Below are 22,598 nucleotides of genomic sequence, written 5' to 3'. Positions count from 1 at the left end.
TTCAACCAACGAATAAATTAACGCTCGTGGTGGTAACCAAGTCTCCATCACTATTTCTCCTTTAGCAATTTTTTTAATTAAACCGACATAATGAAATTGATGTATGGTTTGTCAAAGTAAATTTCAAACGTTTATAATTCGCGATACAATTATTCACGAGTATGTAAACTAATTAGAAATCGATCAAAGTTAATTGGAAATTATTTACGGTCATGGTAGATTAGTAGAGACAATCAATTTTTTAATTAGTTACATGTAAACTAGGTGACCATGTCGATGACCTTCGTGTTGAATTAATATTAATAAAAATCTACGTTATTGAAGGAACCACGGCCTATCATCGATCTTGGACAAATTTTTTACGTTCGTGCAAAGATGTCGCAGAGCTTTTATGCACCCCCTTTCTCTATTAAACATTGAACAATGTTTTAAATACTGAAGCCTAAACATATTTATACCTTTAGTTTATAACTACCTTAATACCATTCTAATATTTCAATTTGGTAGGTTCCCTTCCCTTTGGTAACTTCCCTAAAAACATATCACCATGCAGAAAATCGAAGAATTTTCGAGCCTTCGAGAAGAGCGAACATAATTCATATTAACATACATAGGATTATATTATAGTTTCAAGTAATTTTTCGTACAAATTCTATAAAATAACACTTGGTTGCGTCACACAGATAGGAAACTGTCAGTTTCGAGGAACTATGAAAATGATACCATCGATCTGTCTAGTCTACAGAAAGACTACACCCAAACAAGGCTGAATATTTTGGCTGTCAGTATGGGGGTTAATGGAGTTGCGAAACGTTCAAAGTAGAACGAGCGTTTGACAGAGGAAAGGAGGTGAACAGGCGAATAAAAGGAAGTAGTCGGACGATAACTGCGTTACGACGTCGACCCAATTTGCGGAAGTCGCTATTACGAATCAGAAGTTCTCTTCCCGTCGTAGTCTACCTTTTTATTGCCTTCTCGAAAGTCCTCTCGAGAGAGACGATTATGTTCCGAATCCCTGCGAACGAATCAAGCTGTCACCGGAACGTTCTGACTAGTTCCTCGAAAGAAACTCCTACGCTATTTCGATGATCGTAGATAATCGGATTCGACCGGTCGACAGATGTAATTACGCTGTAAGAACAGAACAGAAAGAGATCGGCGCCAAAACTTTCATTCTTAATGCGTTCCTCCATTCTATTTCGTCTGTGACCTCTGTACCACTCAAATCACCCATTCCAACACTGTAGATCGGAGATCAGAGAGGAAGATGAGCAAGCAGCAAAAAATTATTTTATCGACGCTACAAGCAGCTGAAGATAACGCGTACGCTTATACGCGCGCTTTTACGAGTGGTCCGTGAAGCTTTTGTTTTTATTGCGCCGTAAAATCTCTATCGAGTTGATTTCATGGCGGCAAGCGGTATGGTAAATGTACTGGACAACTCGTATTTCGTGAAATCAAACATCCTCCTAACAATTCCAGTCTGGTAGTTCCAATACGCCTTTTCTAATAACAGTTAGATAGTTCAGCCTTTCAAACGAAATCGCCGTTCAAAAGCATTAGGACACGTACGTTATATTTCTAATTCTTCCATCGATAGCAAACGAGACCTCGAAATTGGTTTCTATCTTTTATTGGTTCGTAAACGTCTTCGATGAATCTCTGCTCGTCAAGCTGCTCCGCCAAAATCCCGTGGTTTTACCCGATCGAAACCAATCTTCCACACTTTCATCTCATCTTCGTGCTATTCCGCACACCAACGATCTATCATATTCACCTTTGTTTCACGGGACAGCGTTTGATTCACGGCGTGGACGCAATGCATTAGAATCTCCTGCCTCTCGCAAAAAAACTACCGGGAAGCCGCAACTAAATCATACGACGAATACTTGAACATGACCGGTCGACGCGGGAATGGAGCTGCTTTGAATACAGGCCAGCAGAAGCTCCTAACGACTACGATGTCCTAGTCAGTGATCGCTAAGAATAAAGGTCTTCATTTATTTAAAAATACAGCGCATGTGTATTTAACGTATAAAATTCATTCTTGCCTCATTTAACTTTAATTTTGAAATTAAAAGTAATGCTAAAAATGAGGATGATGTAATAAATGCATCTTCTGACGAGTACACCGGAGCAATCAAATATATAGACTCTTACGAATGTATGTATTTCGATCTTCAGATGTTTCATTCGTCAGAACCGCAATTACAATCTTAATAGAATTACGGAAGAAAATTCTTGATAAAAGTTGGCTGAAAAAGGGCGGAGGTTGGAAAATAATGAGGCTACCAGGTAACGGAGGGATGGAGGTACTCGGCGGAATACGCGTGAGCTCGCGATTACCCCTCTCGGCTTCAAGAAGATGACATACTGTGCCAAGGGCCGACACTGACAGCGAACGAGTGTTTGCCGGGGCGCACCCTAATTGTCGAGCCGCCACACCCTCGGCAAACATTGTCCATCAACCCTCCTCCTAACAACCATCTCTCTATCGGCCCCTACCACTCGACCCTTTTCCATCGGGACCAGATATATGTACATATATACGCACATCGCACGTATACGCGGTGTCCTTGGTGCGAAAGGACGTGGATAGCTGTATGATTAGAAATGGAGGGTTGCTTAATTGTTGGAGATGCCGGCATTAACCGAAGGATCTCGTCTCGCGTTACCCCCCACACTATTTCATTTCCGCCTCCATCGTACATGTGTTTGCGGATCGTCCGCAAATATCAGAGTTCTACGTTTAACGTCATTGATAAACTTCCTGCCTGTTGCCTTGGCTCCTTAACAAACGGTCGATGTCGTATTGGTCAGTTGATAAATAAATAAAAAATAAAGAAACCGTTGGTAAGAACTCGGCTAACGATTGTTTATAAGGACGTCAAAGAGTTGTATTTTCGAGTAATAGGGAAGTCTCTGGAAGGAGACTTTATTAGGATCCAAAAGTGGAAGATTGGAGGATTTGTAAGATGTCTTCGATCGTAGATCGGTTCATTGTAATGTACTTTATGGTTACGATCGATTAGTCCTACAGCATCTCTTGGGTCATGTACGATATAGTCGTACTTCTCTGTCGTCTTGAAATTTCTTAAGCTTGAGAGAAACGCGAGAGACGCTTCTCCTTTTGATTTTCTGGGTACAAATGTTCCAAAACGCTAAAAAATCAGAGTGAGATTGAGATATGAAAACTCGAGGACCGCAGCAGGGTTAAGTCAATGAGAAGGCGCGAAGAAAAGTGGCTTAGTTAAAAATTCTGTGTTGGGTTCATAGAATAGCGAAAAGACTGATGTGTCGGTGAAATGCTGTCTATGTGCCTAGTCATGCTCGCCAGAGACATAACTTTTTTACTCGGTCAATCTCTAATGAGAAATACAATACTTTGTCAAGCGTAATGAGAAACCTGTGGAAGAAAATATTAGGTTATCCCATAAGTAGCGTCTTGTTTTCTGCAACTATATTCCAACTTTCTGCTAACTTTTTAATTCTCTCCTTGAAAAATTGTTACGATCTCGACCGAAATATTCAGTTATCCCTATGAAATTTCTCATTAGTATCTAATTATTATTAATTAGGTTAAGCGATTCCAATGAAATAAAAAGCTTGTTATGCTAAGTACAGAGAATGGTATAATAATTTTCAATTATACCTTTCATTTTTTATTCCAACTCTTTCATTTATTGAACCTAATATCGTCGATGCTGTTAGATTAAATTAAATTTCACCAGTTCCCACACTCTTGGCATTACCTTAGGAATTCAAAACGCAAGATAAAAAGCTACTCATGTATTTAATTAATATCACGCCGATCAAAGGATTTTGTAGAAGAGTAGAAGTTCTGTCGATTGAATTTACCCACAAACATACCGTTTGCAGTCACACAATACCTTTTGTTCTGAGCAGTATAATTGAAGAAACGATAATAGGTTCTATCTTACATATGTCTTATACTATCTTATCTTATATATTAGGATTTCATTAAGAAAAGCTCCGAGAATACCCGGTTTGCAAGAAAGTATACAAGCATAGAAGTTAACTCTTCCTTTGAATAGGCCGGTGTAGGAAGAAGGCATTGTTTCCGCTCATGTTTGATCTTTACGTGTTGTATCTGGTATTCTTTCCTCGTCTGCAATCTAATGACAGGCATAAAGAGAACTTGCCTCCTAACGAGAGGTTTTCACGATCGAACAATGAACGGCTATCCGAGTCGTTAATTACTCCCCTTGTTCTTCCTACGATCGTCCCAATTTCAGCTGAATCTTCGATCAGCCTTTCCATACTCATCCACGCTCCTGTATATCCCTCGATCGACGCTACTGTTCCCTTTCGGTCATTTTCAAGCGAATCGTATTTCTCTATGGTTAGAAAATTTCTTAAATTTCAGAAAAATATTAAATTGTTTCATAACGTCAGATTTACACGTGGCCGAACTTTTATTTATTCATAAAACTATTACCGCATTAGTTTCACACTTAACTAAGTTAGAACTTTACATCTGCACACATTTTTACGATTAATAACGATTTTGTTAATGCCAATTACAGCTTTTTCTTTTAAATTGTTGTCACGTATAAACTAAACTTTTTAGAAGTAAGAGACGACATTACGTACGCTATGACTTAATATACGAAGCGAATCGGTATTTTTATATCGATACACTGCAAATATATACAGAAAATATACTTTAAAAATAGATAAGAATTCGTGAAATTAAGTTTATACCAGGAAGGATAGGGGACACGAAGAAGTAGAAAATTGGAAGAAAAACTAACCATAATCCTTTCACTGCCTCTTAGGAGAAAAACTTTCAGAATCCAGTTAGCTGTTATCTCTCGAGAGTATCGAGTTTAGGGTTAAAACTTCAAAGTTCCACGAAATTTCCGAAGTGTCCGATCCCCAGGTAACACACTCAACTCTGCTCGTACACCGCTAGTTATTTCATTATATTCGCCTAGTTCTACATCCAGAAGTTCGATGACGTCGTATCGGTTTAAATCACGCCGCTTCTCTCGATCCACGATGCAGATCCATTCGCGCGCACGTCGTTCACGTGGGTGACTATATCCAACGTTGCGGTACATTTATCATCCTAATTTCATCCATCTTTCATCAGAGTTTCGTCCGTCGATCAATAACCCGTTACCCCTTGAGTTTCTTGAGGAATCGATGGTTTTTTGTTATGAAAAGTGGGATTGGGGCAAAGTCCAGCAAATTCCACTGAATAATATATTATGAGTAGACGTGTATTAGTACTATATTGGAAAATATGGTACGTCGGTGTATTCAGTACAATATCGCTTGTGGAAGGTGTGTAAGAAAAACAGTGGACGGCGGATTTTTATGCATTTCTGGGAAATTTGAAAGTGCACGTAATATGAAAAAATACGTAAAACATGTAAAGTATACTTTGTTAAATTACGTTCTCAAAAATATGAATTTGCACAAAAATCCACCTACTAATGATAACGTTACCAATTTATGAGAAATAAGATCGGTTTCGTTACTTTTTCCATACATCATGCGTATCGTAAATGTTCATAAAAAAATAAAGAAAAATTGTAAATATAATTCCGAAAAAAAGGATGTATCGCGGGACTGAACGAAAGGAAAACATTGGCGGGCAGCGACGTGTTTTGATTAATCCTGTCGCGAGAATGAATAGCACGGCGGATGAAATAAAGCTACGAGAAGCTTCATTTTCCGAAACGTGGACGCAGCGACGAGACTATAATAAAAAGTTACGACGGTTTGCAGAGGCACAGTATCCACGGCATGATAGAGGAAGAGAACGTGGTGAGACCGCACCAGGAAATGGCTAGTCTGTCCTATCAAGAGAAGAAGTACCTTCTCGCGGTGGAACGTGGAGATGTTGCTTCTGTCAGAAGGTGAGACTTTGGGAAATCAAAATCGTACGTGAGCTGGCAACGTATATTTACGTGTTAATGGGATTATATTTGGGGAGTGGAAATTTTGGGGGCACGTAGCGAGCGTGGATTATGTAACAAGAATAACGAAGGGGAGAATCCTTAATGTCGCAAGACACTCTGGAAAAATTCACTCTCGTACACGTGCCAATTTTTTCTCGTGGTTGAATATATATATATATATATATATATATATACACACACACACATATATATATACACATATGTAGAAGAGAATTTTCAAAGCCCCTCGAAATCCTAGTTACGTCATCGAACGTTCGTATCTCGTTGTTAATCATTCGCAAACAAGACACGTCTTATACCAATTATATCCAAGTCTGGATGTAACTGATCTTTTCTTCATGGAAAGTTTCAAAAAGTTAGGGTCAAACTTTGAGAGTATCAATATAAACGAGCAAAAATGTCTTAATAAACACAAGTCGATATATCGTTATTTTCGAAGTTGCAAGACGTACATGTTCATAATATGAACATATGAAACGACAGATACAGATAACTCGACGAGACACTCGCATAGATGCATATTTTTGTATGGAAAAATTTTCATTCCCAAATATACACGCGAAATATGAATGTTCAGCGGGCTAGAATCGGCAAGAAGCAAGGTATTGTTTCGATCACTTTCAACGCGACTACAATGGTTAATTTGAAAGGCGGGAAGAAACGGCGCGTAAGAGTATCGCAATCGTGGCTTTTGTGCAAATGAACATACACGCGAGCTGGTTGAAATCCGTTGGATCTAGAGTTTAAGCGTTAAACAGGACAAGAGATCTCGCGGGGGAAGGTCAAACGCGCAGCGTATACACATATGTATATCGCGTCAGTGTGCCAACAAAGGATCTAATTATCCTACGAATAATCGTCCCGTGATGCTGAAACTTCTCGGAATTCTTCACGGCGTTGCTCGTTTCGACGCAATTAATACCGATTGCGATGTACGAGAAAGTTTCAGCGGCCGTGGAATTCTCATTTGGCTCGGTCTCGGGAAACAGGACAGCTAAATACGATTGCCAAGTCGATCCGTTCCGGTGAACGTAATGGGAAAATCGCGAGCTTCGTGGTTGAAATAAAAGAAAATAAAAAAGAGAGAGAGAGAGAAATAGAAATGGTAAAACGAAAGGAAAAAAAATAAATAGGGAAGTTAGTAGGTAGAAACATGGTGGGTGCTGTTTCAGGATGTTGCAGAGTGCTCACGAAACCGAAATGAACATCAACTGCGTGGATCCATTGGGACGTTCGGCGCTTCTAATGGCGATCGATAATGAAAATCTGGAAATGGTGGAGCTGCTGATCGAGCATAAAGTCGACACGAAGGACGCGTTGCTTCATGCCATCTCCGAGGAATTCGTCGAAGCGGTCGAGGTACTTCTGGAACACGAGGAAAGTCTTCATCGAAACGGGGAGCCACACGTTAGTCGCTTTCATCGTCTAGTATATGTAACTGTATCGATCCAAGAATTTTTTATGCTTTTCTCTTTATCAATCTGTAGAAACTAGTCGCGCGCGTATAAAACGTTTCTTTGAACATTTTTACGGTCGCGTATAAGACGTTCTTTGAACAATTTTTCCTCATCCCTTCCGCTCGAACTTTCCTTTACTCTATCGGAGACACTTTGATTTCGTAGCAACAAGCTTCGCCTCGCAATTAAGCGGTGATTGCATTTTTCCGGCTAGGCAATTTCGTTTCAGTTATCGAAACTCCCCCCTGCTTCGTAATTTTCACCGTTGGTTGATTTCGTTCCGCGCTTAGGCGACCAACTACGGCGACCAGACGACTCAGCGCTACGGTTAAGTAGATTCCATTCGAGAAATAAGTCGACCCACATTTTAATCAGGTAATCCGAAGAGTTTTCCGTCGTTGACCGTCGCTCGCAACAAAGCGTGTCTCGATGAAAGCGTTTCTCGATGAAAGCCAGCTGACCGAATCTCATTTCCGTCAGAGCTTGAAAAAACGCTGCACCCGTATACCGGTCAAATTCACGCCGACTGGACATCGGGGAAAACGGGAAAATAAAGGCGAGAGGGTCGCGGAATTGTTGACGAGAGGAAGCTTAATCAGCTTTTATTCCTCTTTTCCGAGGGAGGAATCGGCTTACGTTACCATCGGAAATAATTATCATGGTGCCCCTTACCTCTAACGATCGCGATGTTTTATTAGTTTGCCAAGTGCGTCGATTATTAAAGAAACAGGGCAAGTACGGGAAAGATGATCTATCGTAGCTATTTCAGAATGGAAGAACGAAATAACAGTTCCATTATCGTTGCGTGTAGCAACATGAGACCCATTTCGTTTATTTGTTTCAATTAATCTATTAATCCTAATTTCTTGAACATAATCTTCTTCTTTATGTCCCTGCTATTAATTTTTAACGAGTTGTTTCATTTCTACAAAAAAGAAAAAAAAGAAATAAAGTATGTTACATATATTTGAAAGGATTCAAATCAACTTTTTCAATCCACGTAACATCTGTCTTGTGCTTACCCTGCAAATTGTTTATTATACATTTGCTCGCGTATTCGTCGTAAGATTAACGTAAATTCGCGACCTAGGAATTTCTTCTACGCTCTGTCTAAAGAACAATTGCTCCATATTACAATATATATAATATAAGTTTATACGTTTGTGTTCCAGAGCTGGGAAGCGCTGCCATCGGACACCGCAACCTTCACACCAGACATTACACCCCTAATCTTAGCCGCTCATAGGGATAACTACGAGATCATTAAGATCCTGCTGGACCGCGGATCCACGTTACCTATGCCACACGATGTTCGTTGCGGGTGAGCGGTCTTCAAACAAAGCTTCTTTCATCCTTCTCATAGTTACGAAATTTTCTTCGTAAATAAATCTGACGCGAGAAGCTGTAGACGTGAGAAACTGCAATCCCTTGTTAAGTATACGTTTCACGTTGATTAGTTTCCCGTACTGGTTTAGTACGACATGCGATGTTCGAGCGAAGCCCGCGTATACCAATCAGTTAGGGTATCTACAATGCAACCTTTACGCAGCCCAAACTTAATCCCCAATTCCCAAGCATAGGGTGAAATTTCACTTCCCTCAATAATATCTATCGTAAATACTACGTCTATCCTCTTACACGAAACGTAACATCCGAAAGTTTACAAACAGAGCGGAAAATCCCCAACTAGAGTCATAATAATATTGATTACGATGATGGCATTTATTCGTGAGCAGGTGCGACGAGTGTGTAACATCGAGGAGAGAGGATTCTCTGAGGCATTCCAGGAGCCGAATAAACGCATACAGAGCTCTAGCATCGCCGTCCTTGATCGCTCTTTCCTCAAAGGATCCCATCCTAACTGCGTTCGAGCTCTCTTGGGAACTTCGGCGACTCTCGTTCCTCGAGCACGAGTTTAAGTGCGAATACCAGGTGAGACAATTAAGTAACGGTGTGTATTGCCTCGATAAAGACGATAGGCGATAGAAAGTCGATATAGGAAAGGAAAGGAATTCAACGTTTAATAAAACAATGTTAAAACGATATTATTGATGTGTATTTTTATACTTTAGAGAAAGAGATTAAAATCGATATACTGAAATTTTTCTTCTAATAGTAAGGGTGAATTGAATCGTCGCATGGAACAGCGTAACTTTAACTTGATGTAAGAGTGGAAGTCTAATGGGAGAGTGCCACGATAAGATAACTTGCCTCTCCTTTCAAAGGATTTCGTCTTCGATAAGCAGAAGGCGATGTTATTTTGTCCATAGTCTAGTTACCATACTTTCAATTTTATTTGATGTTCGTTTAAAGTACTCGATTACACCGGAAAATAGAATCTAACGTTCAATTTAACCATGGAAACGCGACGCTCCCTCCCCCCGCTTGGAGAACGTATCCGTGAAGCCACAAGGGGAAGATTACATAAAACAACCGTTGAACTTCGGAGTTTGCTCGCTTCTCAACCCTTTTGGCCCACTTTCCTCGTCGTTCAATTACTTCTTCTGCAAACCCATCTACGAAACGAAATTTACGGTAGCGTATCTGCGTTCTTCGCGCTGCTAATGATCGAAAATATTTAAAAAACCTGCTTATTTTTAACAAGTTATATATTTCAATTGTACAATTATGGATAAATAGAGCTACGATGATATTATCCTTTAAAATCATCACAGCTTCGTATAATAAAATATTATGACGCTATTAGATCGGTTGGTTGAACTAATTGATTATTATGCAACTACTTGTGTTACAATTTTTTGATTTCTGAATTCAAAGGTAAATTAAGGCGGGCCTTCCAAACCTAAAGTAAATACCATTTGTGGTTAAATAATTTAATTAATAAAATTTGTGGTTACATGCTATTATGACGCTATTAGATCGGTTGGTTAAACCAATTGGTTATTATGCAACTACTTGTGTTACAATTTTTTGATTTCTGAATTCAAAGGTAAATTAAGGCGGGTCTTCCAAACCTAAAATAAATACCATTTGTGGTTAAATAATTCAATTAATAAAATTGGTGGCTACATATAAACAGTAAAATACGTACGTTGTCGTAATGTTTTTCAACGAACAATTTAACATTTTATAGTCTGGCGACCGAGAGGTCGACATTTAATAAATAATATATACACGTTTTGTAATTCGATTCTAAAATAGTATTGCTGATTCGTTGTTAATTTGTACGCTTCAATAAGAATCTCATACTGATACCATAAATCAACCAGTATCCAGATACTTATGAATGTGAGTAGTATACATACTACATGGTACTATATAGCTAGAAAGAAAGAGTACAAAAATATTTTCCCAGATATTATGAGTAGGATCTTCTAAAGATACAACGAGAATGGTGCACGAAGTTGAGAAAGTTAGGGTTGACATAAGCTTGCGAAAGAATGTGGCGCCACGTATATGTATTCCTCCGACGTAGATTGAAACGTATAGGTTTCTTTATAAGGTCGTATAGGTCGTATATTATTGCCGTCATTTATTTCGTTTGTTCGCGCGGGAAGGATGCTTTTGCCCCGTAGAGATGTTCCAGACTTTCAAATGGAAAATTCGCAGATCACCGGAATTCATGAATGTAGAAAGGAACAAAATAAATCAATATAATGCAAATCGATGCTTCGCAAAGATATCTATACAGGTCTTGTACGAATTGTTTATTCGGGATCCTTCCGGCGAATCTGACATTTAAGCTGGCAAATATCGATGTCGACACGAGTCGGGGCACGCATGAAAGGAAATTAATACGAAGAAACGGCTCGTGCATTTTCCAGTACGACGCGGTCTGCTTATTTCTGTCGGCCATCTTTGTTGACGCAAAGCGTCGTCTTTCTCGCGTTGTAAACGCGATCGTTGTTAATTCTTGTAAACAGCTCGAGCGCACGTGGTCGTTTTCGATTCACGAAAGTCTCGAAATACTCGCGAGTGTCCTTCTTCTAAACTACTCTAGAGAAAACGAAATAACACTAGGCAAAACGTCTCGATGAAAGTTTCATGGTCGAAGCAACGCGACGACGGATATTAATGTCTCGTTAGCTTGATCTCGAAGTACATGGCCACTCGCAGATATTAGCGAACGTTTGAACAGTTTGGTATGGCGCTTTGATGTCATAAATGTTTGCTTTGGCGCGTAACTCCAGGCGGAACAGGGCTGCACCGGATTCCTGCTCGTTCGCTCGTTTCTATCTTTTCCGAAAAACGCGCTGTATTTTCTAGTTAACAGACAATGAAAATTTCGTCGGATAACGAAAGCACAAGGAACGTTACTTTGGAATACTTTCAATCTTTCTTTTATCGATCCCGAAAGATTGCGCTTCGAATTTCCAACAACGATCGAACGAAAATAATTCAACGTCGTTGGCGGATTGATTAAGCCTATAAGGAGATTGGCAATCGATTAACGAGGATGAATTATAGACGACCAACCCTCGTCCAACTTTCCTTTCTCGTGGCGCGATAAAAACTCCTCGCTTCTCTTTTCGGCCCTTTTTTGTCGTATCGAGCGACGGTCTATCGTTTGCCGGCCATCTTGGATCTCCTTTTGTGAAACTATTATTTCACGAGAATATTCTGTGGAACATTGTACGGAATGTCTCTGAAATCACAATTCTTTTATTCTTACTTTGTGTGATATAGCTGAGCCGCTCGTTTCTTTCAATGTTCAACATATTTTCTTCTTTTTTGATTGCCCAGCCGATTAAACACACCCGTCACTTTGTACCTATCAATTTAAATGCAATAACGTCCGAACAAATTGCTGCAGATGATCGTTTAAATCTTCCAAGCGATCGACGAGCACTAAAGGGAAATAAATTACCGACCGATTTCTCCCTATCCTTCGTTCGCGGGGATAAAGTTTCCACGAGATTACTCCGCGTTTTTTCGAAGGTCTCGAATCGCGCCGAATGGCCGATTGTCCCCCGACAACTCGATTGACAAACGACCTGTCTTCGATCTGAATCTTTTTATCGCTCTTATTCATGCTTCTCTTCGGAATTTCCCTCGAAACGAACGATACGGGCCTCCAAGTGTCCTTAAAATTCGATACAGCTTCTTTTAAGAGCCGTTTTCAAGAGCCATCGTTTTCGAGAAAAACAGCGCCACCCGTATACGTTTGAGAAAAAAGTTTCGCTAACGACGTCGCAGCTTACTTGCAGAAGCACCGTCGACGAAACTTCCGTCAACGAAAGTAGCAACGCTTCTGCAGAGAAACACCGGCGAATAATTCCGTCCTTCCGCGTTGTTGACAGAACTTGTTTCGCGCCTCGCGTGCTCGCTTCTCGAAACGGCAATGTTGCGATTCTAGGAGCTTAGAAGACAATGCCAAGACTTTGCTACTGCTTTACTGGATCACACTAGAAGTTCCTACGAGCTGGAGGTGCTCCTAAATCACGATCCCACCGGGCCAGCGTTCGAGCACGGCGAAAGGATGCATCTGAACCGGCTGAAACTCGCTATTAAACTTCGGCAGAAGAAGGTAACCGTTCGAACTTTTATATTTCTCAAACGAATCGTAAAAGAAAAATTGTACGCTATAAAAGAAACAGATTGCTTGAATAAGATCTAATGCGAATAATGCATACGATCGAATTGTTTTTAATGTTACCGCGATCCTCGAATTTTAATGTCTCAACTAGACTGTCGTCTCGATCAGCGAAAAATCTTTCGATGTTTTAAGAAAATCTTTAGACGTTCATCGATGGAAAAGAAGATATTATACAATCCATAATTATTCTTTATTATTTTTTATTATTAACCAAGAAAAAATTTTCAAAATATCAATATCTCTCAACGCCAGTAAGGTACAGAAGACTAGGAAGATTGCACAAGAGCAAAGTGTAGATATAACGTCGTTAGATCCTAGATGGATCATTCGCGATGAGTCCTAATTCCTAAATTAGACCTTAATATGTACAATTTGCTAGTTACATGACCGGAAACTGTCGACCGATATTAGATTATCTTGGAATTTCCAGTTCGTGGCGCATCCCAACGTGCAGCAGTTACTCGCATCGATTTGGTACGAAGGTCTTCCAGGCTTCCGAAGGAAAAACATGGTCCTCCAGGCGCTGGAGATCGTCAGGATCGGCGTCCTCTTTCCTTTCTTCAGCGTTGCATACATCATCGCGCCCCACAGCGTGGTCGGCCAGACCATGAGGAAACCGTTCATCAAGTTCATCTGTCACTCGGCCTCGTATTTCACTTTTCTTTGTAAGTATCTTTCTCCTTTCTACTAAGTTTTGCCTCGTCGGAACGCGAGGACATGGCTTGCAAACGTGCGAACCTGTTCTGCGAACGTGCGAACGTGACGAACGTGGCCAACGACTTTTGATTCTTGCGCCGAATCCTCATTCAAATGCCGCACTGTGCGTCGCGTCGATCGACTACATCTTGCTTCATCACTGCTGCAAGCTGTTTCCAGCACGTTCTAAAATTAACCTCGATCAAAGTTGGTTCATGACTTTCTCTTTTTTCCAAACAGCTGGCTCGCTCGTTTCCTTCAGGCGTACGGGAATGCGTTCAACCTCGTTCCTCTCGGCAACGTATTTTACCTTTCCTCACGTCAGCGAATCAAACGCAGAGACCCGCTTCTAAACAGTTTACAAATACCTCTCATGGCAACCGCGATTCGCGAATACCTCTCACTACCAATAATAGCAGAGTGCGGTAATGCTCTAAATTTGAGACATTAACCATCATTACGGGGAAACGATAAACATTTGAAAACGGGAACACCCTTAATCGAATTAAAGCTACCGAATTCCATCGCAAAATTATAGTATACAGCACTGAATCGGCAACGCTCGAGACCTCCGACATTCTTTATTTCCTTAATATGATAATTAAACGGCACGAGTGTATTCCATAATGGTAAATTTTATTAAATGCGAGAGCGTATCTGTACTGTTACTTTACCTCGCGTTTTTCTCCCCCATTATTCTAACCTTCGAGTAAATACTCGGAATTTTTATCAAGATGTTTCGTGACGAAAATGGTCACAGGTTTGAATACAACAGCAGTTAGAAACTCGGCCGAGGAGATTCAGTTAGAGAACGGTCTAGAGAGCGGCATTCAGACAGCTGAAGCAAAGGCAGCAAGTTCCAGGCCAGGTTCCAGGCATTCGCGAAAAGCATAATTGACCTCGAAGTTAAACTAACGATATTTTGAGTCACGGGGAGCACGGCGAGATAATGTACTCCTCGAGGACGCGACCAGGGCGTAAGGAATTTCGAGAGATTATTCAGGGATAAGCCAAGTTAATCTCGTCGGTCGTAGTACGTGGTTAGTCCCGCACACATACGAGGATAATATTTGACCCGATGTGATCGTGGAGGCGAGCCTGTATGTAAATTGCCGAATCCAATAGCTGTTTCTATCGTTTTTCGATCGGTAAATGATCTTCGAAGAAGACCAATCTACAATGATGCACATCTGTTCAGAGTGATTTGGAATTTCGAACACTATCGTACGAAGTTGTCAAGTGCTTTAAGGCGACTTACAACTTCGATACACCGCATCGTCCCTATTATCGAGTTTCCCTGAAACAATGTTACGCAAAGATGTAACTTGAACCCATTATAGTTGTAAGCCTCACAATTGCAGCAATGTCTCGTAGAATTCTAATAGACCAGTTTAGAATTACGTTACGCTGTTAACACATTTCGCTGCAATTACGTAAAAACGTGTCTTTCCTGTATTTCCATTTTTCAATTTAACTGTCGATTACATACGTTGACTGTCGTAACGCGATGTACCGAACGTTTCGTTAAACCAGCTTTATTTTTGAGAAATAGAACTGTAGCACTACGACCATCTACGAGCCAGCACTCAGACGGTACGTGAGTAATTTAACGGATTTTCGATGCCATGCATTTTTAGCTTCTCCGCGACACTATCCCATAGTTCAGTAGCCGAGATCCTGTCATAAACTTCGCAGTTTCCAAATAGTCATGCGACGACCAACCTAATGGTTTCCGCCACATAACTCGTACCCTCTCGAATATTCCACAGAGGTGTACGTTCATACTAACTCCGCGAACATCCCCACGTAACACTTGGTCAATGTCCCCTTTGCAAGAGTACAATGTACGATGGAAGACGGATACGAGGTATAAAGAATACTGAAACAGCGCGCATCTTCGGTAAAATTTCAGTCATACCTCGGAAAATCCCAATCGTATCTCAGAAAAGACAAGTTAAATCGCTATCTCTCTGTAAATCGCTTCGCACGTCGCGAAACCTTTTACGTATCATGATAGCATCACTATCTCATATATACCTATATATATATATATATATATATATAAGCATGATGCATACATGAATTGTATGTAAATACGTTCGAAAATCACAGTCAATCGATCAATCGATCTATCTTCTGTAATCACGTATCACACGCGCGATCATGATTGGTTATGCCATTTGACCGAATATGCACCTTTTATATGCTCGATTATGCGAGATAACTATACACGTGAGTTGAGAAACGGTAGGTATAAGTTGGAAAACCACACTTTGAGATATTTGAAGGAATAGCTATAATTTTCATGGTATGGTATCACCGATTCCCAATTTAAATACGGATATGTTCATCCAGATAAACGTTCGCATATGTTGAATTACGGTATTACATATATTTTTCATAGAATAAAATAAAACTCGAATTTGTACTGTTTTTTTAACTTAACCCATTTTTGTTGAAAGGAAGTGTAAGAAATAAGATAATTCTTCGAAAACAAATTTCTTCGTTGATCCTTGTCTTGTGATACACTTCACTAACTTATTATGCAAAAGATTAAACATTTCCGACTTGTACCGTTTAATGAGTTTTTACAAAAATTGGTATAACCAAAAAGATACTCGTCGTATCAATAAAAAGAAAAGGACGTGATTTTGTGTAACGAAAAATAAAACGACAACGTTAAATAGCCATATTCTTATATGACCGAAATGAAATAAAAAGTGATTACAAATGATATGGATTCACGTTTGTTTGCAGTCATGTTGATTCTGGCTAGTCAAAGGATAGAAAGCGTGATCGGGAACTGGATGGGTCACGATGTCATAGAGCACGAACCAGCACCGACGAAAAGAGGCGCTGCTCCAACGATAGTCGAATGGTAAGACAATATTCTTAATCAATGTTTCTCTTCGTTCACGTGGAACCGGACAAAACGATGCTAAATAAAAACGCGGCAGATATCGATTGTTATTTTTCCTAAGAATATTTCCTCAGTGCGCTGGAAACTCAATCCACTCGACGATACCTTGCATCATCCTTCCACTACAGCTCTAGCTTCTACTAAATTCTAGTAGCGCAACCCAAATAAAACTGACTTCCCAAAAATAAACACTCTTGGTAGCCACCCGTCCCTCGTGGCACCTCTTGAAACGACTTCTTCTCCCAAACTGACAGTATATTATTCCCTGTAAAGGAAATAATATACGTGAAGTTGGGCGACGCATTTCTCGAAACGCTTTTAAGTCAGGCCAGCGATACTCCCAGGAGAAAGCCGATTTCGAGAAAATGGGGAAAATATCGGCAAACGTGTATGACGTATCGTAGGTTCATCCTGGCCTGGGTATCCGGCCTGATTTGGTCCGAAGTGAAGCAGCTGTGGGACGTCGGCCTCGAGGAGTACGTGAACGACATGTGGAACGTGATCGACTTCGTTACCAACTCCTTATACGTAGCTACGGCCGCGCTCAGGGTGGTCGCTTACTACAGGGTGCAAAAAGAAACCCAGAAGTCCGGATCCATGATCGAGCTGCAACGCGAACAATGGGATACGTGGGATCCAATGCTCATATCCGAGGGCCTTTTCTCCGCCGCCAATATATTCAGGTCTTCATTGAATTTATTTTCTTCGTCCTATTCTTTCTTACTAAAAACATTTATTTGAATTATTGTTCAAATTTGCACGTAGTTCGCAGAGCCAGATATTTAACGAATAATTGTTTGATGATGAATTGTTTGGAAAATTCGTAGCGAAATTTGGACACAATTTGAAGATTGTACGTTATAGAATATATCATTTCTTTTGATAAACTTTTAATACTAAGTTTCTTGTAGTGTCTGTATACGTAATTCTCACGGCAAAGAATTTATTGACACAGCCCTTGTGTAGGCTTCTGCAATATTTCTTTTCACAGAATAAATGTCCTGTAAAGATGATATGTAGAAGACGAGAAAAATTCTTGGCGAACGTTTAACTAAGCCATTCGATGCACAACAGGAAGCAGTATTTTGCAGAAGCACATAACGAATAATTTTCTCCAAACCTTATCAAACGTACGATATATAGAATAAAATAAGTTACATCGATTGCCAAAAACGCTACGAATTCTTCGAGCAACCCAATACCTACTAGCCAACACTGACTCAAAGTACTTGAGCACAAATCATAGAAAATTTTTATAGATATATCAATTTCGTTGTACGAAACTTTCTAAAATATATCACGAACACTGGTAACCAGGCACAACTGTCATAATTATATTGACGAAATTTCCTGAGTCATTGTTCATGTTCAATAGAAACTAAATATGTAAGTCCCCCAAATTGCAAGTATTTTCGTTAATACCACAACTTTAGAATGTTTTATTTCAAACAATTACATTATTTGAAATGTTACTTGGCGCCAGCAACTTTCTAACGCATAAAATTTCACGGTTACGCGTGAAAAAGGTAATTGAGAAGTACTGTAGTACGCTTTGGATAGTTCTTTGCACGATATCTCGTGAAATCCCGAGAAATGTAATTAGGCAGCACTCTTTCAGCATAAATTTCAATTTCACGCTCTTCAGCCGCACATACGATCAAACGCAACGCGACTGGTCTATCGATCTACTTGCAGCTCTCTGAAACTCGTCTACATTTTCTCCGTAAATCCTCACCTCGGTCCACTGCAAGTCTCCCTGTCTAGGATGGTAATGGACATCATGAAGTTCTTCTTCCTCTATGTGCTGGTGCTATTCGCCTTCTCCTGCGGTAAATCTCCATGTCAATTCCACGGGTCGGTCCGTATAAAAACCATGACTGAAATAACTCTCACGAAACGACGTTATTCGTTAACTTAGGTCTAAACCAGCTGCTATGGTACTACGCGGATATGGAGAAGAAACGGTGCCCGACCGCGATGGCTTATTCTGGTAACACCAACGTCACGACCGATTCGAACGCTTGCATCGTTTGGCGTAGATTTGCAAAGTGCGTGCTACTTTTTGATATAGTAACTTCTAAATGAAGATTATAAACCTTGTTAAGTATAAATGTATTAAGGAAATATGTTGAGTATAATCTAATTGATCTTCCGATTTTCATGTTATTTAACGTTTGTTGGCTTATAGCTTTATATAACATAATCGAGAGGGGGAACAATCTGTCCGATTCAAAAATATAAAGTCTTCAGTAATAAATGCAATTTTGTAAAAGAAAAAGACACTAACCGCAATATCTTCTAAATAGCAATGAGCAATACTTTCGAAATCGATATTTTTGATGTAAATATTTTTCAAGAGGACCGCGTAGGCAAATTTAATGAAAAATCAATTTCGGTGATATAAGATCGATTGGCAAGATAATGTATTGTACAGAAAATAAAGAATGCGACTTATCGTGTCTTTCTCTACAATTTCTACGAATTTCTTAACTAGATGATAAAGTAAAAAACGTGGAAAATTATAAATTAAATGTGATCTAAGAAAAATTAAATTAATCAAAGCTGAAAAATCATTGGGACATGATCGGTATTCTTTCGTCAGTTTGTTCGAAACCGCTCAAACGCTATTCTGGGCCGTATTCGGACTAGTCGACCTCGAGAGCTTCGAACTGGATGGCATTAAAGCGTTCACCAGGTTCTGGGGCATGCTGATGTTCGGCACGTACTCGGTGATCAACATCGTCGTACTATTGAATCTATTAATCGCCATGATGAACCATTCCTATCAGTTGATCTCTGTGAGTTAATCTTTATCTGTTTGATCGTCGTCGTGACATAAATAGAGGACATTTCCTTTGTCATTGGAATCAGGAACGTGCCGATATCGAATGGAAGTTCGCCAGGAGCAAACTCTGGATCAGCTATTTCGAGGAGGGTGGCACGGCTCCACCACCGTTTAACATCATCCCGACTCCGAAGAGCGTTTGGTACATGGGCCAGTGGTTGTATCGCAAGCTGTGTGGCCATAGCAGAGCTGCCAAGAAGGAGCACATGAGAACGATCAGAGTGAGATTAATTCGAATTAACTCTAAATCAAAGCGTTGCTAATTTCATCATCGGATTTTCGATGGAACGTAGGACGACCACGAACATTTGGTAATTTGGTAATCTTGTTTGTCTAATAGAGAAAAGTTAAGCAAGCATCGGAAAGAGATTTTAGGTATCAAAGTATTATGAGGAATTTGGTGAGAAGGTATGTGACGGTGGAGCAAAGGAAAGCGGAGAGCGAGGGTGTAACAGAAGACGACGTGAACGAGATTAAACAAGATATCAGCGCTCTGAGATGCGAATTGATCGAGATTTTAAAGAATTCCGGCATGAACACGTCCACAGCCAGTGGCGCTGGAACTGGTGAGCTCAGTTGCACGATTGAAACGATATGATAACTTTATAGACACTAATTGTGTATTTCGGTTTCGTGTGATAGTTTTGTAGAATTTGTAATATTTCATGGTATCCTACGATATTCTGTAATATCCTACAGAGTGTTACAATATATATCTATGATGAAGGATACTTATAAAGTCGATTTTAGACGCTAAACTAATAGTTAAACTGTTGTTTGAGGTTTATTCTTTATGTTATAAACAATTTCGTTTTACGCCAGAAATAGGACTGGCATCGATGAATCAGCTGACGCATCTTTCTTTCTGTCTCAGTTACACCATCAAGCGAAACACGAGTTTCTCACTTTGAAGCAAACGAACGAAATTAAATATAACATGCGTAATTCTACTTTGATTTATTGCATCCTAGAGTTATGAAGTGTAAGAGTGATAAAGGAATACTGTTTGTATCATACGTATTTTTACACATATTTTTAGCGCAAAATAAAATTATTTATATCTTAAAAGATATGCCTCAAATAACAATTTTGTACACGAATCTTTCTCACCGTTTTACTGTCTAGAATCGACCCTCGAATAAATATTCTCTACATATTTTGTGACACTCTGTATAGTATCCTATGTTTTCATAGAATTTTCCGTTTCTACCTTATGTTCCCTATGCACGATCCCTTGGAGTTATGTTCGTAAAGCGTATCAAGTTGGTGGAAGCCTTATATCGTGACATGACTACGACATTAAGAAGGGGTTTGCTAGCTTCATCCTTCGTAAATGAAAGTTTCGAAGTTCGTTACTGGAACGCTATTAATCATTCGGTGAACCCCGGCGGTATAATTAATGCAATCAAGGATCGTCTGGCGCGAATATTGTTTCGTAGTTGGTTGGTTCGATTTAATGTGTAACGCGAATATTTGCCAAAATCCAAGTTACGAACAGACACTTATCGCGTTAATGTTGTTGACGAACGAACGTAATTAATCGGTAACACAGACACGCACAGGCATTTGCCAAGACCCTTTCAGTTTGTTGGTAGCCGCTTCAGAGTAGTAGTCTTTGGTTTTTCTCTCTGCCCCATAGACGGTAGCCTTAAAGAGCTGTCCATAGGTGCGGGGGGTAAGAAGAATCGTCAGAAGGAGCGACGTCTAATGAAGGGATTCAATATCGCCCCTCAACCCAGTGGAAGTGGCAGTCTACCGCCGGTTGACGAATTTACAGCGTCGCTGCAACAAGTGCAACAGGAAAACTCCCACGAGATATTTGGTTCGACCTTGAGCGGGATATTTGGACCAGGCGCCACACCAAAGAAGAGTCCACATCACACCAGTACTAACAGCGTTCCGGGACTTGGTACGAGCAGACAGAGTCGCAGAATTAGGGGAAGTTCGAAGAAGAAGAGATGGGAAAACCTTATCGAGGCAGCTAAAGTTCGAGGAAGAGTCTCGAGGCTAATTGGTAAGTTACGCGATAAACTGTATATTTTTAACCGTAAAAATAATTATGACAAAATTTCACTTGGTACACTTGATTGTACACGGTTAAATTTTTTAATTAAACTGTCATTGTACCAATGTCTATATATTTACGAGAAATTTAGTACTTCTTGTTGTATTTAGGGAGTAGAACGAATCTCGATTCAGAGTATGTTTCCATAGTTTGCGACTCTTTTTGATTCCTCAGGTAGATCTCGTTCAGAGGATTCCGTGTACTCGCCTGCTTCCGAAGATGGCGGTTCAAGATCGGAAGGATCGACGGACTCAAAATCATCATTGGAGACCCCTGGACCCGAAGTCCAGGCCACGCACCATTCTCATCACGCGCATCATTCGCATCATCACGAGGGACATCACATGTTCGCTCATGGCCTAGGCGCGCTGGTAGCACTCCGAAAGAAACGAAAGAACTTCTCAGACTCCAGGGCGAGTTCGGGAATGAGAAGCAGCAGCGGTACGAATCCGATGTACCCGATCACCTCGGTTCTCGTTTCGAAAGTATCGAAGAAACAACAACTACAGAGAGCCAGCAGCGTACCTGCTAGAGGACCGGAATTGGGCCAACAGCCGATTCCACCGAGGAGACACGAAGGCACGCAAAGTCAGCAGCCTAGTATCGACACACCTGAGGGTGTCAACGCTAACGAGCAACCTGGTGAGTCCCTATCGTAGATTTAACATCGTTTAACCCTCGTCTGGTGGTGGCTGGATCGCTGTAGTCTTTTTTCAGAAATCTGTCACTTTGAAAAGTATCGAAAATTGGCATTGAATGTCTTTTCACTTTTGTTCAACGCTGCAACATTATCGTATATTATTTTATGAAAAAGTAAATCTACGGAATATTTTTAAAAGACCCTAATCGAGGAAAGAAAATTTTTACCTCTACATTTAAATTTACATGCAATTCTTTATCTTAAACTGTAGCAAACATGAAATATCTATATATTACGATCGACTGAGGACCAGTACAATCGACGAAGGTTAAGTAACCTTCAGTAACTCCTTTTACTTTGATACTTTGACTTCCAATAATCTTCAAATGGAACAAAGTCGAAACAATTCAGATTTTTACGTATATCTGGTAAGCTATTAAAACGATAAGACGATGTTAGAGTATATT

The 22,598-nt window shown here is 40.1% G+C and overlaps 1 protein-coding gene across 8 annotated transcripts in view; it reads left to right on the top strand.

Moving 5' to 3' along the window:
* The window catches only part of LOC117206755 (transient receptor potential-gamma protein), a 98,700-nt gene that overhangs the window by 73,277 nt on the left and 2,825 nt on the right, over positions 1-22,598 (top strand). For 5 of the 8 annotated variants that reach the window (XM_033446367.1, XM_033446364.1, XM_033446363.1 and 2 more), the window contains 15 exons: positions 5,758-5,888; positions 7,124-7,385; positions 8,581-8,729; positions 9,145-9,340; positions 12,726-12,896; positions 13,396-13,630; positions 16,419-16,539; positions 16,986-17,264; positions 18,277-18,410; positions 18,500-18,629; positions 19,184-19,379; positions 19,453-19,647; positions 19,767-19,992; positions 21,066-21,440; positions 21,666-22,133. In XM_033446367.1, coding sequence (XP_033302258.1) covers positions 5,758-5,888; positions 7,124-7,385; positions 8,581-8,729; positions 9,145-9,340; positions 12,726-12,896; positions 13,396-13,630; positions 16,419-16,539; positions 16,986-17,264; positions 18,277-18,410; positions 18,500-18,629; positions 19,184-19,379; positions 19,453-19,647; positions 19,767-19,992; positions 21,066-21,440; positions 21,666-22,133 — 3,268 coding nt within the window. The remainder of the gene's footprint in view (positions 1-5,757; positions 5,889-7,123; positions 7,386-8,580; positions 8,730-9,144; positions 9,341-12,725; positions 12,897-13,395; positions 13,631-16,418; positions 16,540-16,985; positions 17,265-18,276; positions 18,411-18,499; positions 18,630-19,183; positions 19,380-19,452; positions 19,648-19,766; positions 19,993-21,065; positions 21,441-21,665; positions 22,134-22,598) is intronic. The other 3 variants (XM_033446362.1, XM_033446360.1, XM_033446361.1) reach the window with 3 other exon arrangements.

This window comes from Bombus bifarius, unplaced genomic scaffold (assembly GCF_011952205.1).
Source record: "Bombus bifarius isolate JDL3187 unplaced genomic scaffold, Bbif_JDL3187 scf7180000008008, whole genome shotgun sequence".
Classification (NCBI taxonomy): Eukaryota; Metazoa; Arthropoda; class Insecta; order Hymenoptera; family Apidae; genus Bombus; species Bombus bifarius.
This window is presented reverse-complemented; position numbering and strand designations above follow the sequence as displayed.